A 17076-nucleotide genomic window follows, 5' to 3' on the forward strand; every position below is an offset into this window, starting at 1 on the left:
TTTTTCTGGATGTTAAAAAAACGGATCCGTTAAACGGATGCTGAAAACGCAGTGTGAACCTAGCCTGAGAGCATGAATCTCCAAACTCCGGCCCTCCAGCTGTTGCAATACTACATTTCCCATCAAGCCTGGACAGCCAAAACCAAAGCTTTAGCTGCCCGGGCATGATGGGAATTGTAGTTTTGCAACAGCTGGAGGGCTGCAGTTTGGAGACCCATGTCTTAGAGCTGGGATGGGGAACCTTTGGCCCTTCAGCTGTTGCAAAACTACAATTCCCATCATGCCTATAGCTTAGTTTTGGCTGCCCAGGCATGATGGGAATTTTAGTTTTGCAACAGCTGAAGGGCCACAGGTTCCAAATCCCTGTCTTGGAAGGTTCTAGGAGTAAGGGCGGGTTCACACTACGGAATTCTCGCAGACAATGTCCGCGTAATTCCGTCAGCTGTCCGCCCGCACATCTGGGCGCCTTTCCGCCGTATTCCGCTATACGCTGAAAGAAGTGTCATGTCACTTCTTTTAGCGGATCGCGGAATACGCCGGCCCATAGAATGGTGTCTATGGAGCCGACGGGAAAGCACGTGCCCGTGCGGGCGGACAGCTGACGGGATTCCGCGGACATTGTCCGCGCGAATTCCGTAGTGTGAACCCGCCCTAACACCTATCCTGCACATATCCTTCTGCTGATATAACAGGCCTGTCCTCATTCCCAGAGACCAGACCTTCACAGATCACCCATTTAGGACGTGAACTAGACTACGAGGGGAACTGCTTTCTGATGTTAAAGTGACTGTACCACCAGGCCCGGGCTGAAGCACTGGAGGCGGGCCGACCCACACTTAGTGGGAGGAAACCCTAGCCCCTCTATGATAGGGTTCCATTGATTCTAATGGAGTCACGTCATGGAAAGGCTAGGGTTTCTTCCCACTAAGGGTGGGTCGGCCCGCCTCCAGTGCTTCAGCCTGGGCCTGTTGGTACAGTCACTTTAAAATCTGACATCTATAGACATGTACTGGTAGAAAGAGGCCTCATTTGACAAAACAGAACCCAAGGCCGGGCTGCCTACAGCCACCAATCACAGTGGAGCTTATATCTTTCTAGATTTATTGTTTTTTTTTCTTAGTTCCACTCTTGGTGCCACATACCTGCAATCATATAATGGTCAATCGGTTCGGGTCATCAGAGACACAGTCAGGTCAGGACAGGTGTCAGTATTATGTCTGTGTGAAAGTGACCCAGCGGGGTAATGCCATCATTCGGCAGTGGCTGAAGAGGGTGGACGCAGCTCTAGAGAGTCTGGGGAAAACATGGATACAGTCCCACCACATTAGCCATACTCAGATCTCTGAAGAACCTGGTGATTTAACCCTTTGATGACAAGGACAATTTTCGTTTTTTGCCGCCTCATGTTTGAGAGAGCATAGCGCCTACATTTTTTTTCACCTACAGACGCACATGAGGCTTTTATTTTTTGCGACGCCAATTGTACTTTGCAACGACAAACCGGGAGTTCTTGTTTATGCCATTTCCCCTTTGGTAAAACTGACATTTTATCTATGTTCCTCCAGTGAGTATGCTTACAACTAAATGTTTTTAAAATTGCTCTATAACCATCCTTTTAACGCCTTTATTTATTGCATATCAAGCTATTTGAGGCAAAAAAATTTTTTTTTTGCCATGATCTGTATTATTTATCGGTATCTTGCTTGCGTATATGCAATTTTTTTTATTTATAATTTTTGTTACAATTTTTCCAGATTTGAGGTGCCCAAAAATCAGCAAGTTTTGTTTTTCTCTCAAAGTTTTATAGATTTGTTATTTACGTCTATTTAAAAATCTCAAATCTTCCAGTATTTCTCAGCTGCTGCATGTCCAGCAGAAAGTGTATTCTTTCCAGTCTGACACAGTGCTCTCTGCTGCCACCTCTGTCCATGACAGAAACTGTCCAGAGCAGCAGTAAATCCTTATAGGAAACCTTTCCTGCTCTGGACAATTCCTGACATGGACAGAGGTGGCAGTAGAGAGCACTGTGTCAGACTGGAAACAATACATCACTTCCTGCAGGGCATACAACAGCTGATAAGTACTGGAAGGTTTGAGATTTTTAAATGGAAGTGAATTACAAATCTATATAACTTTCTGACACCAGTTAATCTAAAAGTGCACATCCTCAACCACTTCTCCATTCATTGTTATATAGGAGTGGTGAAGACATCTAAGTCCCAGCAGCAACACATATCAGACGCAACCATCAACCTGAATCATAGAAAAAATAGCAGTGTTTTCTCCAATGATATACAACCCCTTTAAGATTACAGAATTAGTATTTTTCATGGTATAAACACGCTCATCCCGGTCTGTTTATCACGTCGGTGCTCTCTTTCTGCCGCCATCTCCCGCTGATTCTTGCTTTCTTTGGCAGATTGTTTCCATCACGTTACAAGTTTCATGCTGATGCTGGCAAAAAAAAGCATAAGAAAAGAAACAGAACCTCTGCGCTATTTTCATGATCATCCAAAACTATCACCGTGACTCAGCGTCCTCCTACACTAGACGTAGTGTTACTGCAGTGATGGAGATGGCTTGTGTTCTGCTCATGCTGCGTCACTTATATAACAGTATCTAGTCAGTGTTCCTGCAGATATACGGCCAGAACGGACCACCGAGACTGCTATAAAACAAGCAAATGTTACATATCAGGGATGGGGGAGGAAGCTAGGCACAGACGAGAGCAGCCCCCCCCCTACTTTACATACATATAACAGTTCCCAGCTGTGTCTCAGGTATGGGGTGGGGGTTTTCTCCCATTTCTGAGCTGCTGCTTGCTACTGAAGACTCAAAAATCTGTGTATGAGCCACTCTCCGTCTCCCCCTCCCTTCTGAGACAGCTGATGTAAACAAGTTCCTGGTAGGCTGCATCTGCAACACTGTAGATTCTATGTCCCCGCCTTACAAAAAAAGCTACAATGTTGCAGATAAAGCCTTTCAGGGACTTGTTTACATCAGGGAGGAGGGGGAGACAGAGAAAAGCTCACATACGGATTTTTGTGTTTTCAGCAGAAAGCAGCAGCTGAGAACTGGGGAAAGGAGACTGAATAGATAACAAGTATGGAATGAATTGTTAGCTTTTGATATGTTGCTGCCCATGGTGAGGCTATGTTTAAGTGAAATACCCCTTTAAGAACTGGAAAGGGTATTGAACACAATAGAGACATTTTCCATCCACTTTGTTGTGGCTTGAAGAATTTTTTTTGCAAAAATACGGACAAATCTGTGTACATAAGGCCTAGCACTGATTTCACGTAAGACATTGCAGCATAAGACATGTGACCACAGCTTCACAGTATTTAAGGGGGATTCTAGCACATAACACAGAGCATTGCAAGACAGTATTCTGTAGCATTACAAATTCTGGAGAGGAAAAACAATAGCTCCAGCATGGTAAGACTTTCTTCTTCATGATTGCAGGTAACACTTATAAGGTCAGGCATTCCCATAGACTTATCAGAGGCAATGCAATCACACTGTTTTGCACCATAACTATTACTTTGGATCTCTGGCTTCAGAGCAAAAACATAATCTGTGTGAAAAGTCTGCAAGATCACTCAGTAACGAGATTTATAGCTATGGATTATACTGACAGTGCCATGTTAAGATTAGAGATAGCACTTTTAGGCTATGTTCACACTACATATATTTTTGTAAAACTACATTCTTTGTTGCACTTTGCAACAACGGCCGTGATTATTATGAAAATATACGTTACCTTGCAGTCTATGGGATGCAGGCACGCATGGATGCACCCACATCAGAACTCTGTGGCCCTAAAGGGTCACGGAATGGCCGGTCTCATACAAGGTCTGAACATAGACTTATTTTGCAAAGCTATATGTTGTGCCTTGGTCTTGCACAATGTTGACTGGAGCAGCATAGCGAGTGCGTGATTGTAGTAAATAGGCTTCCTCTTCTCCAGGCTGCAGCATGTGTCTGTATAAGAGTGATACAAGCAGCGCTCTGTGACCTGCCTCCCCCACACCAACCTGGCTCTCTGTACACAGCTCTCTGAATGCACAAAGTCATCACTGTATCCCCCCCATCAATGAAGGACTTGTAACCCCTGGATCTTATGTGTCACATCTGACCGTATACAGGAGGGGAAGGCTTTATAACTTGGTGTCCTACAATTATACAGATTGACAGCCTTTCAGACCTGATGCAATGTGGCTGACCATAAGAGCATACAAGAACAATCCAGCCACCAACATACAAGACTAAAGCAGAGCACTTTTTTTGATAGATCTATCTATATTTTTTTTCCCCCCTCTCTCTTATGAGGAATTCTGTATTGCTACTAACTGCACAGGAACAAGGCCAAGGAGGAAAGCAAGACCTAGCTTCATCCTCAGCGCCCCATGAGGGCTATCCGCAGGTAATGTTAGTCTAACCCGCTAAAGTTCCCCTTTAAAGGGGTTATCCAGCGCTGCAAAAACATGGCCACTTTCCCCCTACTGTTGTCTCCAGTTTGGCTGGGGTTTTGAGACTCAGTTCCATAAGTAAATGGAGCTTAATTGCAAACCGCACCTGACCTGGAGCCAACAGTAGGGGGAAAATTAGCCATGTATTTGTAGCGCTGAATAACCCCTTTAATGAAAAGTGGATATTTCATCTGCGATACCATACACTTGTAGATTTAGTACTCAATAGAACCCGGCTTTTTTCCTTCTTCTCTTGAGCAGACAGTAATCTGGTATCTGCCACCAAATATATAATCATTTCATAACCAACTGAAAGGGTTAAAGTGAGCCATTAAAAATGAATGTTATGTATGAGCATACTTGTGTATGTGTGAACTTTTTGTCTTATCCGTTCAAAGTCAGTATTTGTGAATAAATCTAAAAACGCTTATTTACACAGCCTTATGTACAGCCCAGGTAAGAGCAGCGTAGGACATAAGGCGCGCACACCCGTTTTCTGTCTATCACTTACGGAATACATTACATCATACATTTGCTGCCTGTTAGTTGAGGGTTGTAGTTGAAGGCCATGTTCACACATAGTATTTTTGCAACCAAAACCAGGAATGGATTGAAAACACAGAAAGACTCTTCACACACTATTGAAGTGGAGTGAATAGCCGCGATAATTGCTGTTATTTTAAAAAATGGACGTTATTTGCCATTAAATGGCAGCCATCCACTCAATTTCAGTGTGTGAACATCCACTCCTTGTTACGGTTGCAAAAATACTGGGTGGTAAAATAGCCTAAAGCTGGATTCACACGTTCCATATATACGGGCTATAAGCATACTTGTCAGTTCAGTAGCAAAGAGCTTTAACTATTTTGCAGCTGATGAATTATGACGCAGGGAGTTCCAACAGTTTACTCCGTATACAGAATGTGGGAATCCAGCCTAAGTTTTGTCCCAAAGCTAGATAGAAAAGTGAGGTGAAAGTTGGAATACATCATATTTTCACACATGGCCCAATGGGGATTATACAGATTTCGCTGTAAAACTGCTGAAAATGTTCGAGCAATCGTTTATTTGATCAAAGCTTAGGCCAGATTTATCAAGAGATGTAAAATATACACTGGTGTATACTGACCACAGCAACCAATCACAGCTCAGCTTTCATTTTCCCAGAGCTGAAAGCTGAGCCATGTTTGGTTGCTGTGGGCACTTACACTAGTTTATATTTTACACCAGGGGGCCGCTGGAGGTAGAGTCTAGGTGAGGCTGGGCCGCATCAGGTTTGAAAATTTACCGTATTTTTCAACTAAGGCGCACCTCCAATTTTAGCCTGCTAAGCCATCTAGGTTCATATATAAGGCGCACCGGACTATAAGGCGCACTGCATTATAGTGTATAAGTTTGGCGGAGGAAGCTGGAAACCTCTCTCCCCTTTGCCCGGTCAAAGCAACATGGTGCCGGAGTCCCTGCGGCTCCCCCTCCATCCTGCTCATATGCCGGCAGCGGAGCGGTGTGGCAGACTGCTCCGTCACACACAGCATCAGCGGGGACACACAGGGAGCCCATGGCAGCTCGTACTCTTCCCTCATCTGACAGAGGTTACAATCGGAACAGCCTGCCTGCAAATACCGGCTCCCCCGGACCCTTGCCGGGCTTAGCTGCAGAGCCGCAGCATCAGTTCCCCTCTGCCTCCCCCTCCCCTTCGGAATGCAGACAGCTCCTCAGCACAGCAGCGCTCAGGCCCTCTTCTGCATCCATTTCTGCCTGCCTCCGCTCCTGTTAAGTCCTTGCCTGTAGAGGATCCCTTTGACAATCTGTGCATCCCTGACACTCAGCTTACTACTGCTGGAGAGAGTGGGACACCTTGAGAGCGGGACAGCAGGAAAGGCCTGCGGAGCCATGGGCCGGGAGTCCAGGTGAGGGAGCGCTGCGCTGTTCTGTGCGGCGGGGAGATGTGAGCTCAGCAGCCTATCTGTGCCATGGAGGCCGGAGCTATCCCGGTCCATATATAAGGCGCACTGGACTATAAGGCGCACTTACAATTTCTTAGAAAATCATTGTATTTTAAGTGCGCCTTATAGTCCGAAAAATACGGTACACACACGCGCACATAGGGACAAGGGTGTATTACTATACAGGGTGCACATGCCTTGGCACAGAGGCATAGAGGCGTATGACTATACAGAAGGCACATAGGTGCACGGACAGGGGGGGGGCGCTCACAGCTCAAACCTCAGGAAGGGAGATTAAAATACTGTCCTGGCTAAACCGAGGTTGGTTAACCGATGCCAAAGATGGTATTGATATTTTCACGTTTATCGCCCACTGAAAAGTGCCAGTTGCATCAAACTCTGCCGGCACTAACATTAAACTTTGACATTGAGGTGGGGGCTGCAAACTATTTTTTTGTTTTTTTATACACACACACTGGTTTTTTGGTGAAGGCATTGCAAGTTCCCCTCTGTTCATTCATGACTGGTGCATCCAGGTTTTGATGCTCTGCTCAATAGAATTCACGCCTAAAGATTCATAAATGACACAAGGCTTATAGAAAAAAAGAAAAGTTTTATTCACAAGCTCCAGGTACAATGTCTGGAAGTCAGACTCTGGGTGCAATGCTTTCAAGAGATGCGTATAAAAGAAACCCTGCCATACTCACCAACATAATACGCTGGATGAGCGCTCTGCATTGAATTGCTAGAATTTAAATAAAAAGAGTCCACTTAGAATCTGCTATGACCCGAGCCGGTGGTGTTACCAGACTGAAGCTGGAGATTCTCCTAGGCCCAGTGCACTATTTCTTAGCAAATGAGATCTTCATGGAGTTGCTCTGGGTGATCTTGAATCCTTGTAGAGACTCTCGGGCGGCTCCTGCCTGGACTTCATTGTCAAATTCCACAAATGCTATATCGTGACGTCCAGGGACTAGACGGACTTCTTTGAAGCCAGGGAACCTAGGAAAAAATTGAAAAATTTAGCATTTAAGAGGAGCCACCGACATCTTCAGCAGCATACAGACTACTGACCAGAGGATGTGGACATCGATATTAACCAACGGCCTAACAATCATCCAGCCATCAGTTCTCCCCATATACAAGATCGTTCAGCATGACCAAACGTTCCTATGTTCTCTATGGGGAGGTGTAAGCCGCAGCCATAGTGCTATGGCTGTGTCTTATCTCTCCTAAAACAAAGGGGTTGGGTGGCGATTTTCCATCACGCCGACATCATATTTTCAGTGGTCGTTCAGGAGAGCCCCATATAAGTTATACTGATGGCCAAACCTGCCACAAGCGGCAGATATGGCCGTCCAAAGTCTAAGGTGTAATAAGTCTTCTGGTATACTGTGCGAACTCCCCCAGCAGAGGGCCCTACAGATACTTACTGGTTAAACAGCATAGACAACATCAGCTCATTTGTTTCTTCAGGGAGGTTGGTCAAGAACAGAATATGGTTTGGTGGATTTTCAGATATCTGAGGAACAAATCATAACGTAGTAGTTAGTTTTATTATGGAAAATGCCCCAATCCAGAGGGCCATGTACAACAGACATTGTTTCATATGAAGAAATCCAGTGCCTCAAACTCCCAGCAGACAGCCAATATGTAGCAGTCTATGACAGGTCCTCCATAGAGGCTTACAGTCAGGAGGGGTGTAAGATATTAACCCCTTCAATCACAATGTCATGACATATCCCTGCTCTACGCTCAAATGTTCCATCACGGGAATACATCTTCTTATAAAAAGAATTGAAACCTACAGTAAAACAGAAGTCTTAGTTAATCCTTGTCAGGTCCATAGACAATACTTACTGGTTGCATAGGTGCCATCTGCCCTGGCATCATCTGCCCATGAGGCATGCCACCTGGAGGCATCTGTCCTGGAGCAATTCCTGGTGGTGGCATCATGCCAGGATGGTGCATGTATGGATTTTGTCCAGCCATATGCATCATACGAGGAGCCTGGTTCATGCCGGGGATGTTCTGCATTCCCTAAAGACAAGAGGAACATTTGTAAGAAAGTCCAGGAGAAAGCAGCTGCAACAACCAGAGATCTCAGGATAAGACAACTCACCGGGATCTGCCCTGGTAGGCCTGGCACCACTGGACCACCTGGCACAGCCTTCTTGGCAGCTGCAGCATCTTGTCCCTTGACTTTCCTCTTCTCCTGTCTCTTTCGGTCTCTCTCTACGAAGGTGCCTTTCATTTTAGCTATGATGTCAGAGTCGGACTTTGCATATTGTATTCTCTGAAGAAAAACAAAGAATTTAAAAGGTTTACTTGATAGTAAAACTAGTTTCCAGGAGATGAAAGCAGCCGTACCAAACAGGGGATATGAGCAAGAGCGGCCATAAATGTGATACCAACCATTGGCTTATCATAGAAGGGGAATCCTTGCATCGATCTGAGGGCATTGGTTGCACTGCTAACTTCCTTAAAGATGACGAACGCCTGTCCTCTCATCTTCAGGCTGCGAGACACCAAGATGTCAAGGATCTGACCAAACTGGGAGAAAATCGCATACAGAGACTTCTTCAGCTCTATAGGAAAAAAAAATACATAGAAATTCACAAATCTTGTAATTCAGAAAGCAAATCCAGCCCCCTCCCTGCACTCAGGTCCCAGGTAAAGGTTCTCAGGATTAGTCCAGGACTATGTAGAGTAAGTTACTCATCCTCTAGTATACACTGGGTAGTAGTCTGCAGCAGATACAGGCTTCACCAACCACCCTATATGACATCTCTCTCTGTACCCCCAGCAGTCATACACACTCACCATCCTTCTTTATCTTCTCATTGAGGTTGTTGATGTAGATCGTGTTGTTGGGTCTGATTTCCTGGACGGCCATTTTACAAGGGGCTAAAAATGACAAAGTCAAACATGAGATAATGACATACATTTTAAGGCTGACAAAGTTATGCAGGAGGAGAGGATTTCCTAATGTATCAACTTGTTTCCTTTCAATGCAGGTGTATGGGGGGACACTATGGGGGAGATTTATCAAACATGGTGTAAAGTGAAACTGGCTCAGTTGCCCCTAGCAACCAATCAGATTCCACCTTTCATTCCTCACAGACTCTTTGGAAAATGAAAGGTGGAATCTGATTGGTTGCTAGGGGCAACTGAGCCAGTTTCACTTTACTCCATGTTTGATAAGTCTCCCCCAATGGTCCTGGAGAGAAATGGGCCAAAACCAATACAAAAGCAGGTGTACTAATACCTGACCCCTTCTGTACAGGGGTCACAGGTCAGAATCCACCCGGCCACAGCCATATGTAATACACAACCTGCTGCAGGCTATGGATGGGGTGATAAGGCTCAGGGACCAAGCTGGGAGTCGCAAAACTACAACTCCCATCATGCCTGGACAGCCAAAGCTTTAGCTTTGGCTGTCCAGGCATGATGGGAGATGTAGTTTTGCAACAGCTAGAGAGCCGCAGAACACGGCATTATACGGCTGCCCATTCATTCCCCTAATATAAGACAGCAATGAGCGCCGGCCGTGCTGGGAAACATTATAGCGTCCACTCCCTGCCTCCAGCTCTGCGGTATCGCCTTACCTGTATATAAACCGCTCCGGTAGATGCCGCCTCGGCTTCCGTACACGTGAACAGCTAAGCGCGAATCGCTCACACAATGCCGCCAGGCCGGAGACCAGGCCTCACTACTATAGTATGCAGCGCCCTAGCCCCGCCCACAGAAAAAGCTTCTGATTAGTCAGCACATGACGCCTCCCTACGTGCCCTCGTAACTTACGTACGTCACGTGATACAATTAAACCAATGAAACTCCAGAAACGACCACCTGCCAATCATATGCCGCAGCCCCATTCAGACTGTGCCGAAACGTGACTATCATTTCTTCTCTTATTATTTCCTGTATGTTTGTGTTCGCTTTACGGCAGGATTATTGTACACGGGGGCACCACCCTCGAGTATCGGGGTTTGCATGTACTAACACTAGTGATGTAGGAAAGCCCTTTTACCGGACTACAGTTGCCATGGGAACCAATCAGATTTCAGCTTTTTGTTAAAAAGTGAAAGCTTTGATGTGATTGGTTGTTATTAGCAACTGCTGTCCTAGCGCGCACTAAGGCAGACAATTCCTTTAAAACCCTTTAATAATAACACAGACCATAGATACAATGCTACTTGTGCCAGCAGTGTCCGCCACCGCTAGTCTTTGCAGATATCTATCATAGTAGGGGCCAGGGATAAGTGGAGCTGTCCATAGCAACCAATCACATGTCAGCTTTCACTTTAAGGGTACGTTCACACTTACCAGATCCGCAGCAGATTTCATTTAATTAACTGAACACAGCATCAAATCTGCACCAGATCTGCTGCGGATTCTGTAGGTGTAAACGCACCCTTAAAAAGACTGCTAAAAAATAAGCACTGATTGGTGGCCATGGCAACTGCACCACTTTTCCCTTGTACCAGTTCATAAAAAATTTCAAGCATTATGTCTACTATTCTAGGAAATAGCAGAAATAAGCCCAGTACTGCTGTGAGGGGTCCATCAGCTTGTGGACCCCCACCGGAGGCGTCTTCAGGGAATTATGAGAATTTAGGTAAAGAGCGTTTTCCATCAGGACGACCATTGTTTATAGGCAAGGTCATAGAGTGGAGACCCAAAACTCCCTTAAAGTGACTGTACCACCAGGCCCAGACTGAAGCACTGGAGGCGGCCGACCCACCCTTAGTGGGAGGAAACCCCAGCCGCTCTATGATAGGGTTCCATTGATTCTAATGGAGTCACGTCATGGAGGGGCTGGGGGTTTTTCCCACTGGGGGTGGGTCAGCCCTGGGCCTGGTGGTACAGTCACTTTAAGAGGTAGTTGTCACTATGGTGGACTCAGACGCGTATGACGTGGAAGACTTTTCATGTGTGTTTCAGAGGAGATACCTAGCCGGCCATGGCTTCTAGAAACCCAATAGACCCAGTTATAGTTAAAGGGGTAGTGCGGCGCTAAGAAATTATTCACAGGATAACACACATTACAAAGTTATACAACTTTGTAATGTATGTTATGTCTGTGAATCGCCCCCTTTCCCCGTGTCCCACCACCCCCACCCGTGTACCCGGAAGTGTTGGTGCATTATACATTAACTGATGCGTGTCGCGCATGTCCTCCATCTTGTGCCAAACGTAATCTTCGGACGGACGGCCGAATCGCTGCCGCCGTCCCCCCTCTGCCGCATCATCAGCCGCGATTGGCTGAGCATAACTGTGCTCAGCCAATCGAGACTGAGCACAGTTATGACGAGGCAGAGGGGGGACGGCGGCAGCAATTCGTCCGTCCGTCCGAAGATGATGTTTGGCACAGGATGGCGGACATGCGCGACACGGATCAGGTAATGTATAATGCACCAACACTTCCGGGTACACGGGTGGGGGTTGTATAACTTTGTAATGTGTGTTATTCTGTGAATAATTTCTTAGCGCCGCACTACCCCTTTAAAGGGAACCAATTAGCACATTTGTTCTTATTAGGCCCCTGGGGACACTGCACAGACCTTGTAGATAGGTGTCCTACCATGTCGGGCGTTACTTGGTTGGTATCTGTATATCCCAGTAAAACAGTTTAATCCAGCAAGTGGTGCAGGGGGAGACCTGTGAACTAGTCATCTGGGCAGTGTCCGAGCCATGACTAGTCACGCCTGTCATACTGTATGGTTATTCTGGGACGGTAATAATTCCAATAAATGTATGCATTCAAGCTAGACCGAAACCAGTTGATATATTATTCCTGTTATCTCTTTAGCACTCATGCCAGAGGAGGATGAAGCAGCTTCTACTCTTACTAATCATGTACCTCCACCACCACCACTGCCGCCACCACCACCAGTCCTCTGCCCTCCTCCTCCATTCCAGGTGAAAAGCAAGTTCTTTAAGAAGGTGGCGGAGAGCAGCGACCCCTCTGTTGGAGGATGTGATGAGCTAAAGAGGCTGATCAGGAATCAACAAGAACGGTGCGTTTTCGAGGGAGTAAGGACAGTGCAGATGTGCAGTAGACAGTATATGTGGATAGAGTTTGGAAACCGCATTATACATACAATGGAAATTTTCCTCAAGGAAAACAAACATGCAGCAGGTTTGCTGAGATCAGAAAACATTCATCTAAAGTCTACACCTTCAATGGACGGCTCCTACTTAGATCGCTGTATAGCAGGGATGGGGAACCTTCTGCCCTCCAGCTATTGCAAAACTACAATTCCCATCATGCCTTGCTGCCCAAGCATGATGGAAATGGTAGTTTTTTAACAGCTGGAGGGCCGAAGGTTCCCCATCTCTGCTGTATAGGCAAACAGGGGACTATGTCACTCTGAAGTTATGTTCCCACAACATTTGCTTTCAGACGTATTTTTGGACAGACAACATGTTGAGGTCAAAATACGGCCATATTTTGATAATTATGGACGTGTTTTTGCCTCAAAATGACGGCCGTCCAAAAGTACGGCCACAAAAGGACAATGTGTGAACATAGCCTAAGGCTCCCATGTATTAAAAAAAATTTTGTTTTGTTTTTTTTGCAAGATGCCTCTGCTAGAGATGAATGAACCTGAGTGTGCGGCATCTAGTTAGCGGTAGCAGAAGAAGTTGGATGCAGCCCTAGGGAGCCCTGGAAAACGTGGATATGGCCTATGGCTGTATCCATGTTTTATAGGCAGCCTTAGGGCTGCCTCCAACTTCTTCCGCTACTGGCAATCAAATGCCAAAGGCTCAGGTTCATTCATTTCTAGCTTCTGCATAAGAAAAGCATATAGATACAGACATATATATATATATATATATATATATATATATATATACACATACAGACAGATATAGATACAGAAAGATATACATACAGACAGATATACAGACAGATATTGATACAGATAGATAAACATACATACAGACAGACAGATATAGATGCAGATAGATATACATACAGACAGATATACATACAGACAGATATACAAACAGATATCGATACAGATAGATAAACATACCTACAGACAGACAGATATAGAGATAGATAGATAGATAGATAGATATACATACAGACATAGATACAGATAGATATACATACAGACAGATATAGATACACATAGATATACAGACAGATATAGATGCAGATAAACATACATACATACAGACAGACAGACAGATATAGATACAGATAGATATACATACAGACAGATATAGATACAGATATACATACATACAGACAGATATACATACAAATAGATTTTGTTTGTAAATTGTATTATTCATATTGTTCACTCTCTATTTCAGATTTGGTGAACATTTAAAATGGCTTCTGTATAACCAGCATATCCCATCCCTTATACAAGAGGGTCCACAGTAAGTTCACCAATGTCACCTTCATATAGTAGTATAGGAGTATCCAGATTTATGAGAATAAAACACATGTAATTAAATGTTCTGCAACTGTATGATCTAGTTCTCTTATCATTTACCGTTTACTGTCAATAGATAGAAACATTCCTGTTTACACCCACAGCCAGAAAGCCTGACCTGATTGTGCCAGTTGGATCATGGTCAGGATCAGGTTTTTGGCTTTGGATGTTAACTAGACTGTTTGCATTCACTAATGGCAAGTAAAGGAAATATTCTACATAATCCTTGGGGTACAGGATATAAGGTTAACCTCGCCAAGTTAGTGGCAGTCGACCTCACACTACTACATATATAGTTTATCCTCCTAATAACAACTAAAGTTATAGGCTCTGTGCCCATTTCTTTCAGCGTTAGAGATGAGCGAACCTTGAACACGCTCAGGTTTGGTTAAACCCGAACACTCTGCATTTGATTATCGGTGGCTGAAAAAGTTGGACACAGCCATAAGCCGTATCCATGTTTTCCAGGACTCTCTAGGGTTGCATCCAACTTCTTCAGCCACCGTTATTCAAATACATAGCCTTCTGGGTTGGGATTAAGCCGAGTGTGCTTATGGTTCACTCATCTTTACCGATAAATTGAAGGGTCACAGAGCTCAACCAAGCTCTTCATTCTAGCGGTCAATGGGGGTATCAGCACCCGGACCTCCACTGATCACAACCTCTGATATGTTAATAAGTGGAAAATTTATTTACAAGACAAAATTTAGTGTCAGGTGTTGCACTAGTCAATGAATGTCAATGTAATCTCAGATGTCTGTTAAATCCAGTGGCAGGACGGATAGTGCAGTGGTCTTAGATGGTCCCCCACTTTGTCCCCATGCCTATAAATACACTTCATCACAATCTAATGCAGGGAAGGGAGACCTGCAGCCCTCCAGCTGTGGCAGAACTACAATTCCTTTGGTGCCGGGACAGCCAAACCTTTGGCTGTGCTGTTTGCGAGTGGTTGCAAAATTTGCACATGAATATGGTCTGTGTCCTCAGTACAGGAGTAGGTGTAGGTTAATACACAGTGTTTGTATTGTAAATGAGCTTTTTTACATGTGTTACACCAAAACCACCCCACCCATAACTACACTAGCATACACATCCCTTTGTTAATACAGTGTACATCACGGCGATACCTATAATGTTTCTGCAGGTGCGGTCTTGTTGCCTTGTGGATGGCAGGGGGCATACTGAGCAGTAAACAAGAGGTGACACTCGATCACATTGTACAAGTGGCAACCTCAAGAGGATACACCATCCATGGGGAAATGTTCTCAGGTAAATGCTGCCTGGATATAAAGTGATGCAGTTTATGCCTCTGTGACACATATTAGAGAATTACTTAACTAGTAGTTCCCCACATCATGATGTTTACTGCAGGGAACTCCATCTTCTCTACTATCTTTTATACGCTGAGCTTAGACATTAGATCTTGATCATCAATTTCATCAGAATCAAACTACTTACTTAATCCTTCTGCCTGACATATCTCAATGATCCCTCTAACCTCTCACAAAAGTCATTATTGAGTATAGGTACAGTTACTATGTTGATGGATGTGACTGGATAAAGTTCTTCTTTCTCTTCTAGCGGATAACATGTCCTGCCTCGCTGTGGAGGTTTTTGGCTGTCACTGTGAACTCCTATCAGGGGGGATGGAAGGAGAGAACAGAGAGAGAATCCTGGGGCACCTGACAGCCGGGCTCCCTGTTCTCATCCCGTATCCTTTACTATAAGAACACATTACGGTCACCAGTGTCAGTTGGGCATTGTCACTAAGGTGATGATTGCATAAATTACTTCTGAACTACTATTGTAAGTGTTACTTACCCTCTATTCATCTCTAAGTCAGGGATGGGGAACCTCCAGCCATCCAGCTGTTGCCAAACTACAGTTTCCATCAGGCCTCGACAGCCAAAGTTTTGGTGCTGGCTGTCCAGACATGATGGGAATTGTAGTTTTGTACCAGCTGGGGGTGGGGAGGTCAAGGTTCTGCATCCCTGCTTTAATGAGTGAAGATAAATAGGACAGTGAAATGGACAGTATACTGTGCAATAGATTGCCTTCTGCATGATGGCCACTAGGTGACAGCAGTGGTGCATAGTAAAACCTGTAACCTTAAGTAGCATAAAGTAGAGATTCATTGTCACATATCTTTGAATTTTATCAGAATTCTTTGTATAGCTAAGTATTTAACTGCTCGTGCAGATACGATGAGGACTTCAATCACGAGCCATGCCAGCGAGATGGACACCGGGCTCACTGGGCAGTCGTTTCAGGTAAGGATAGACACATAAGGGGACATCATTGTTGCGCCCCTGGCGTATGCCACAGAGAAGATGCAGATTCTTACCTTGTCTGTGGCACGCACCAACCATAAGCCCCGCTCATCTGCCTGATGGGTGGGGGGCAAGGCAAGGTAAAGTGGAGGTGTGGCCTCAGGAGCAGGTGTAGATGCCTATGCCCATGGTGTAGCGGGGTGAATGGGATGGGGCCTAAGTTAAGACGAGTATGCCGTTCTTACTAAATGTCCCCAATAGACTAGTAAACAAGTGTTCCCTTTATAACATTACCTTATGTTCCTATATAAGAGCTGAAGTTTTCTGCATAGCTCCGGTCAGATCCCATAATCCAGTAAAAGTTCTTCTATATGCCATAATTATATATGTCTTTTTGCCCATTAGCGCTGTTCCTCTTTATTCTTAGGTGCTCTTCTTGGAATCCAGGGTGGCTCTTTTGATCCTGATCCTGAAGTCCCCAGACTATTTCACCCACAACCCGGTCCAGCAACTATCAACACAAGTCACATAGAACAACTCTACCTCATTGCCAAGCAGGGCAAAAGCCTCCGATACCAGCTGTGGGAATTCAGGGCTTTGAGTCGCAGTAATAGTCAACTACTTCAACTGGACCCCAAGAGAACTACTGACGGCAATGTCTATGTGGTACCTGAAGGGGGCGTACAAGCTGGGCTGTGTGGCAAAATTTTACTGTTGAAACACCCAGCCCAGAAAGAGACTAAATGCTGAATAATAAGTTATATGTTTTAATAAGTTGTCTATAAAATATATTATTTTACACAGCTTTTAGATCCTATTTTAATTTGTAACCTTCTAGCAGACAAACGAAAGGTGTCCCAGCATCCTTTGTACTGGATCTCACACAGCAATGTAAAAAACCTAAGAATATATACTTAATTCTTCTCAGGCT

The 17076-nt window shown here is 44.8% G+C and overlaps 2 protein-coding genes across 7 annotated transcripts in view; one reads left to right on the forward strand and one right to left on the reverse strand.

Moving 5' to 3' along the window:
* The window catches only part of ACTMAP (actin maturation protease), a 140041-nt gene extending 122965 nt beyond the window's left edge, over positions 1-17076 (forward strand). Inside the window, exons 1-7 of one of the 5 annotated variants that reach the window (XM_069943470.1) lie at positions 10177-10313; positions 12234-12441; positions 13751-13819; positions 15020-15144; positions 15457-15586; positions 16075-16145; positions 16573-17073. In XM_069943470.1, coding sequence (XP_069799571.1) covers positions 12239-12441; positions 13751-13819; positions 15020-15144; positions 15457-15586; positions 16075-16145; positions 16573-16895 — 921 coding nt within the window. In that variant the 5' untranslated portion in view covers positions 10177-10313; positions 12234-12238 and the 3' untranslated portion in view covers positions 16896-17073. Of the gene's footprint in view, positions 1-10176; positions 10345-10369; positions 10417-10858; positions 11040-12233; positions 12442-13750; positions 13820-15019; positions 15145-15456; positions 15587-16074; positions 16146-16572 lie in introns of those variants that run through there. The other 4 variants (XM_069943473.1, XM_069943471.1, XM_069943469.1 and 1 more) reach the window with 4 other exon arrangements.
* SNRPA (small nuclear ribonucleoprotein polypeptide A) lies at positions 7018-10184 on the reverse strand. 2 transcript variants are annotated; one of them, XM_069943474.1, is made up of 7 exons: positions 10027-10184; positions 9242-9325; positions 8834-9006; positions 8541-8714; positions 8279-8458; positions 7852-7940; positions 7018-7420 (listed from the first exon to the last, which is right to left on the reverse strand). In XM_069943474.1, exons 2-7 carry the CDS (start codon positions 9312-9314, stop codon positions 7261-7263), a joined length of 849 nt encoding a protein of 282 aa, XP_069799575.1. In that variant the 5' UTR covers positions 9315-9325; positions 10027-10184; the 3' UTR covers positions 7018-7260. The 2 variants fall into 2 exon arrangements, with proteins under 2 accessions (XP_069799575.1, XP_069799576.1); XM_069943475.1 differs by lacking the exon at positions 10027-10184 and adding an exon at positions 9687-9743.

The sequence above is a fragment of the Dendropsophus ebraccatus genome, chromosome 10 (assembly GCF_027789765.1).
Source record: "Dendropsophus ebraccatus isolate aDenEbr1 chromosome 10, aDenEbr1.pat, whole genome shotgun sequence".
Classification (NCBI taxonomy): Eukaryota; Metazoa; Chordata; class Amphibia; order Anura; family Hylidae; genus Dendropsophus; species Dendropsophus ebraccatus.

What these genes read in the sequence shown, in the direction of transcription:
- SNRPA (XM_069943474.1), bottom strand. Translation starts at nt 9,314, where the DNA reads ATGGCCGTCCAGGAAATCAGACCCAACAACACGATCTACATCAACAAC. An exon ending in TGAGAAGATAAAGAAGGATG is followed by an intron (nt 9,007 to 9,241) that starts GTGAGTGTGTAT and finishes TTTTTCCTATAG; the next exon opens with AGCTGAAGAAGTCTCTGTAT. An exon ending in TTGTCTATGCTGTTTAACCA is followed by an intron (nt 7,421 to 7,851) that starts GTAAGTATCTGT and finishes ATTTTTTCCTAG; the next exon opens with GTTCCCTGGCTTCAAAGAAG.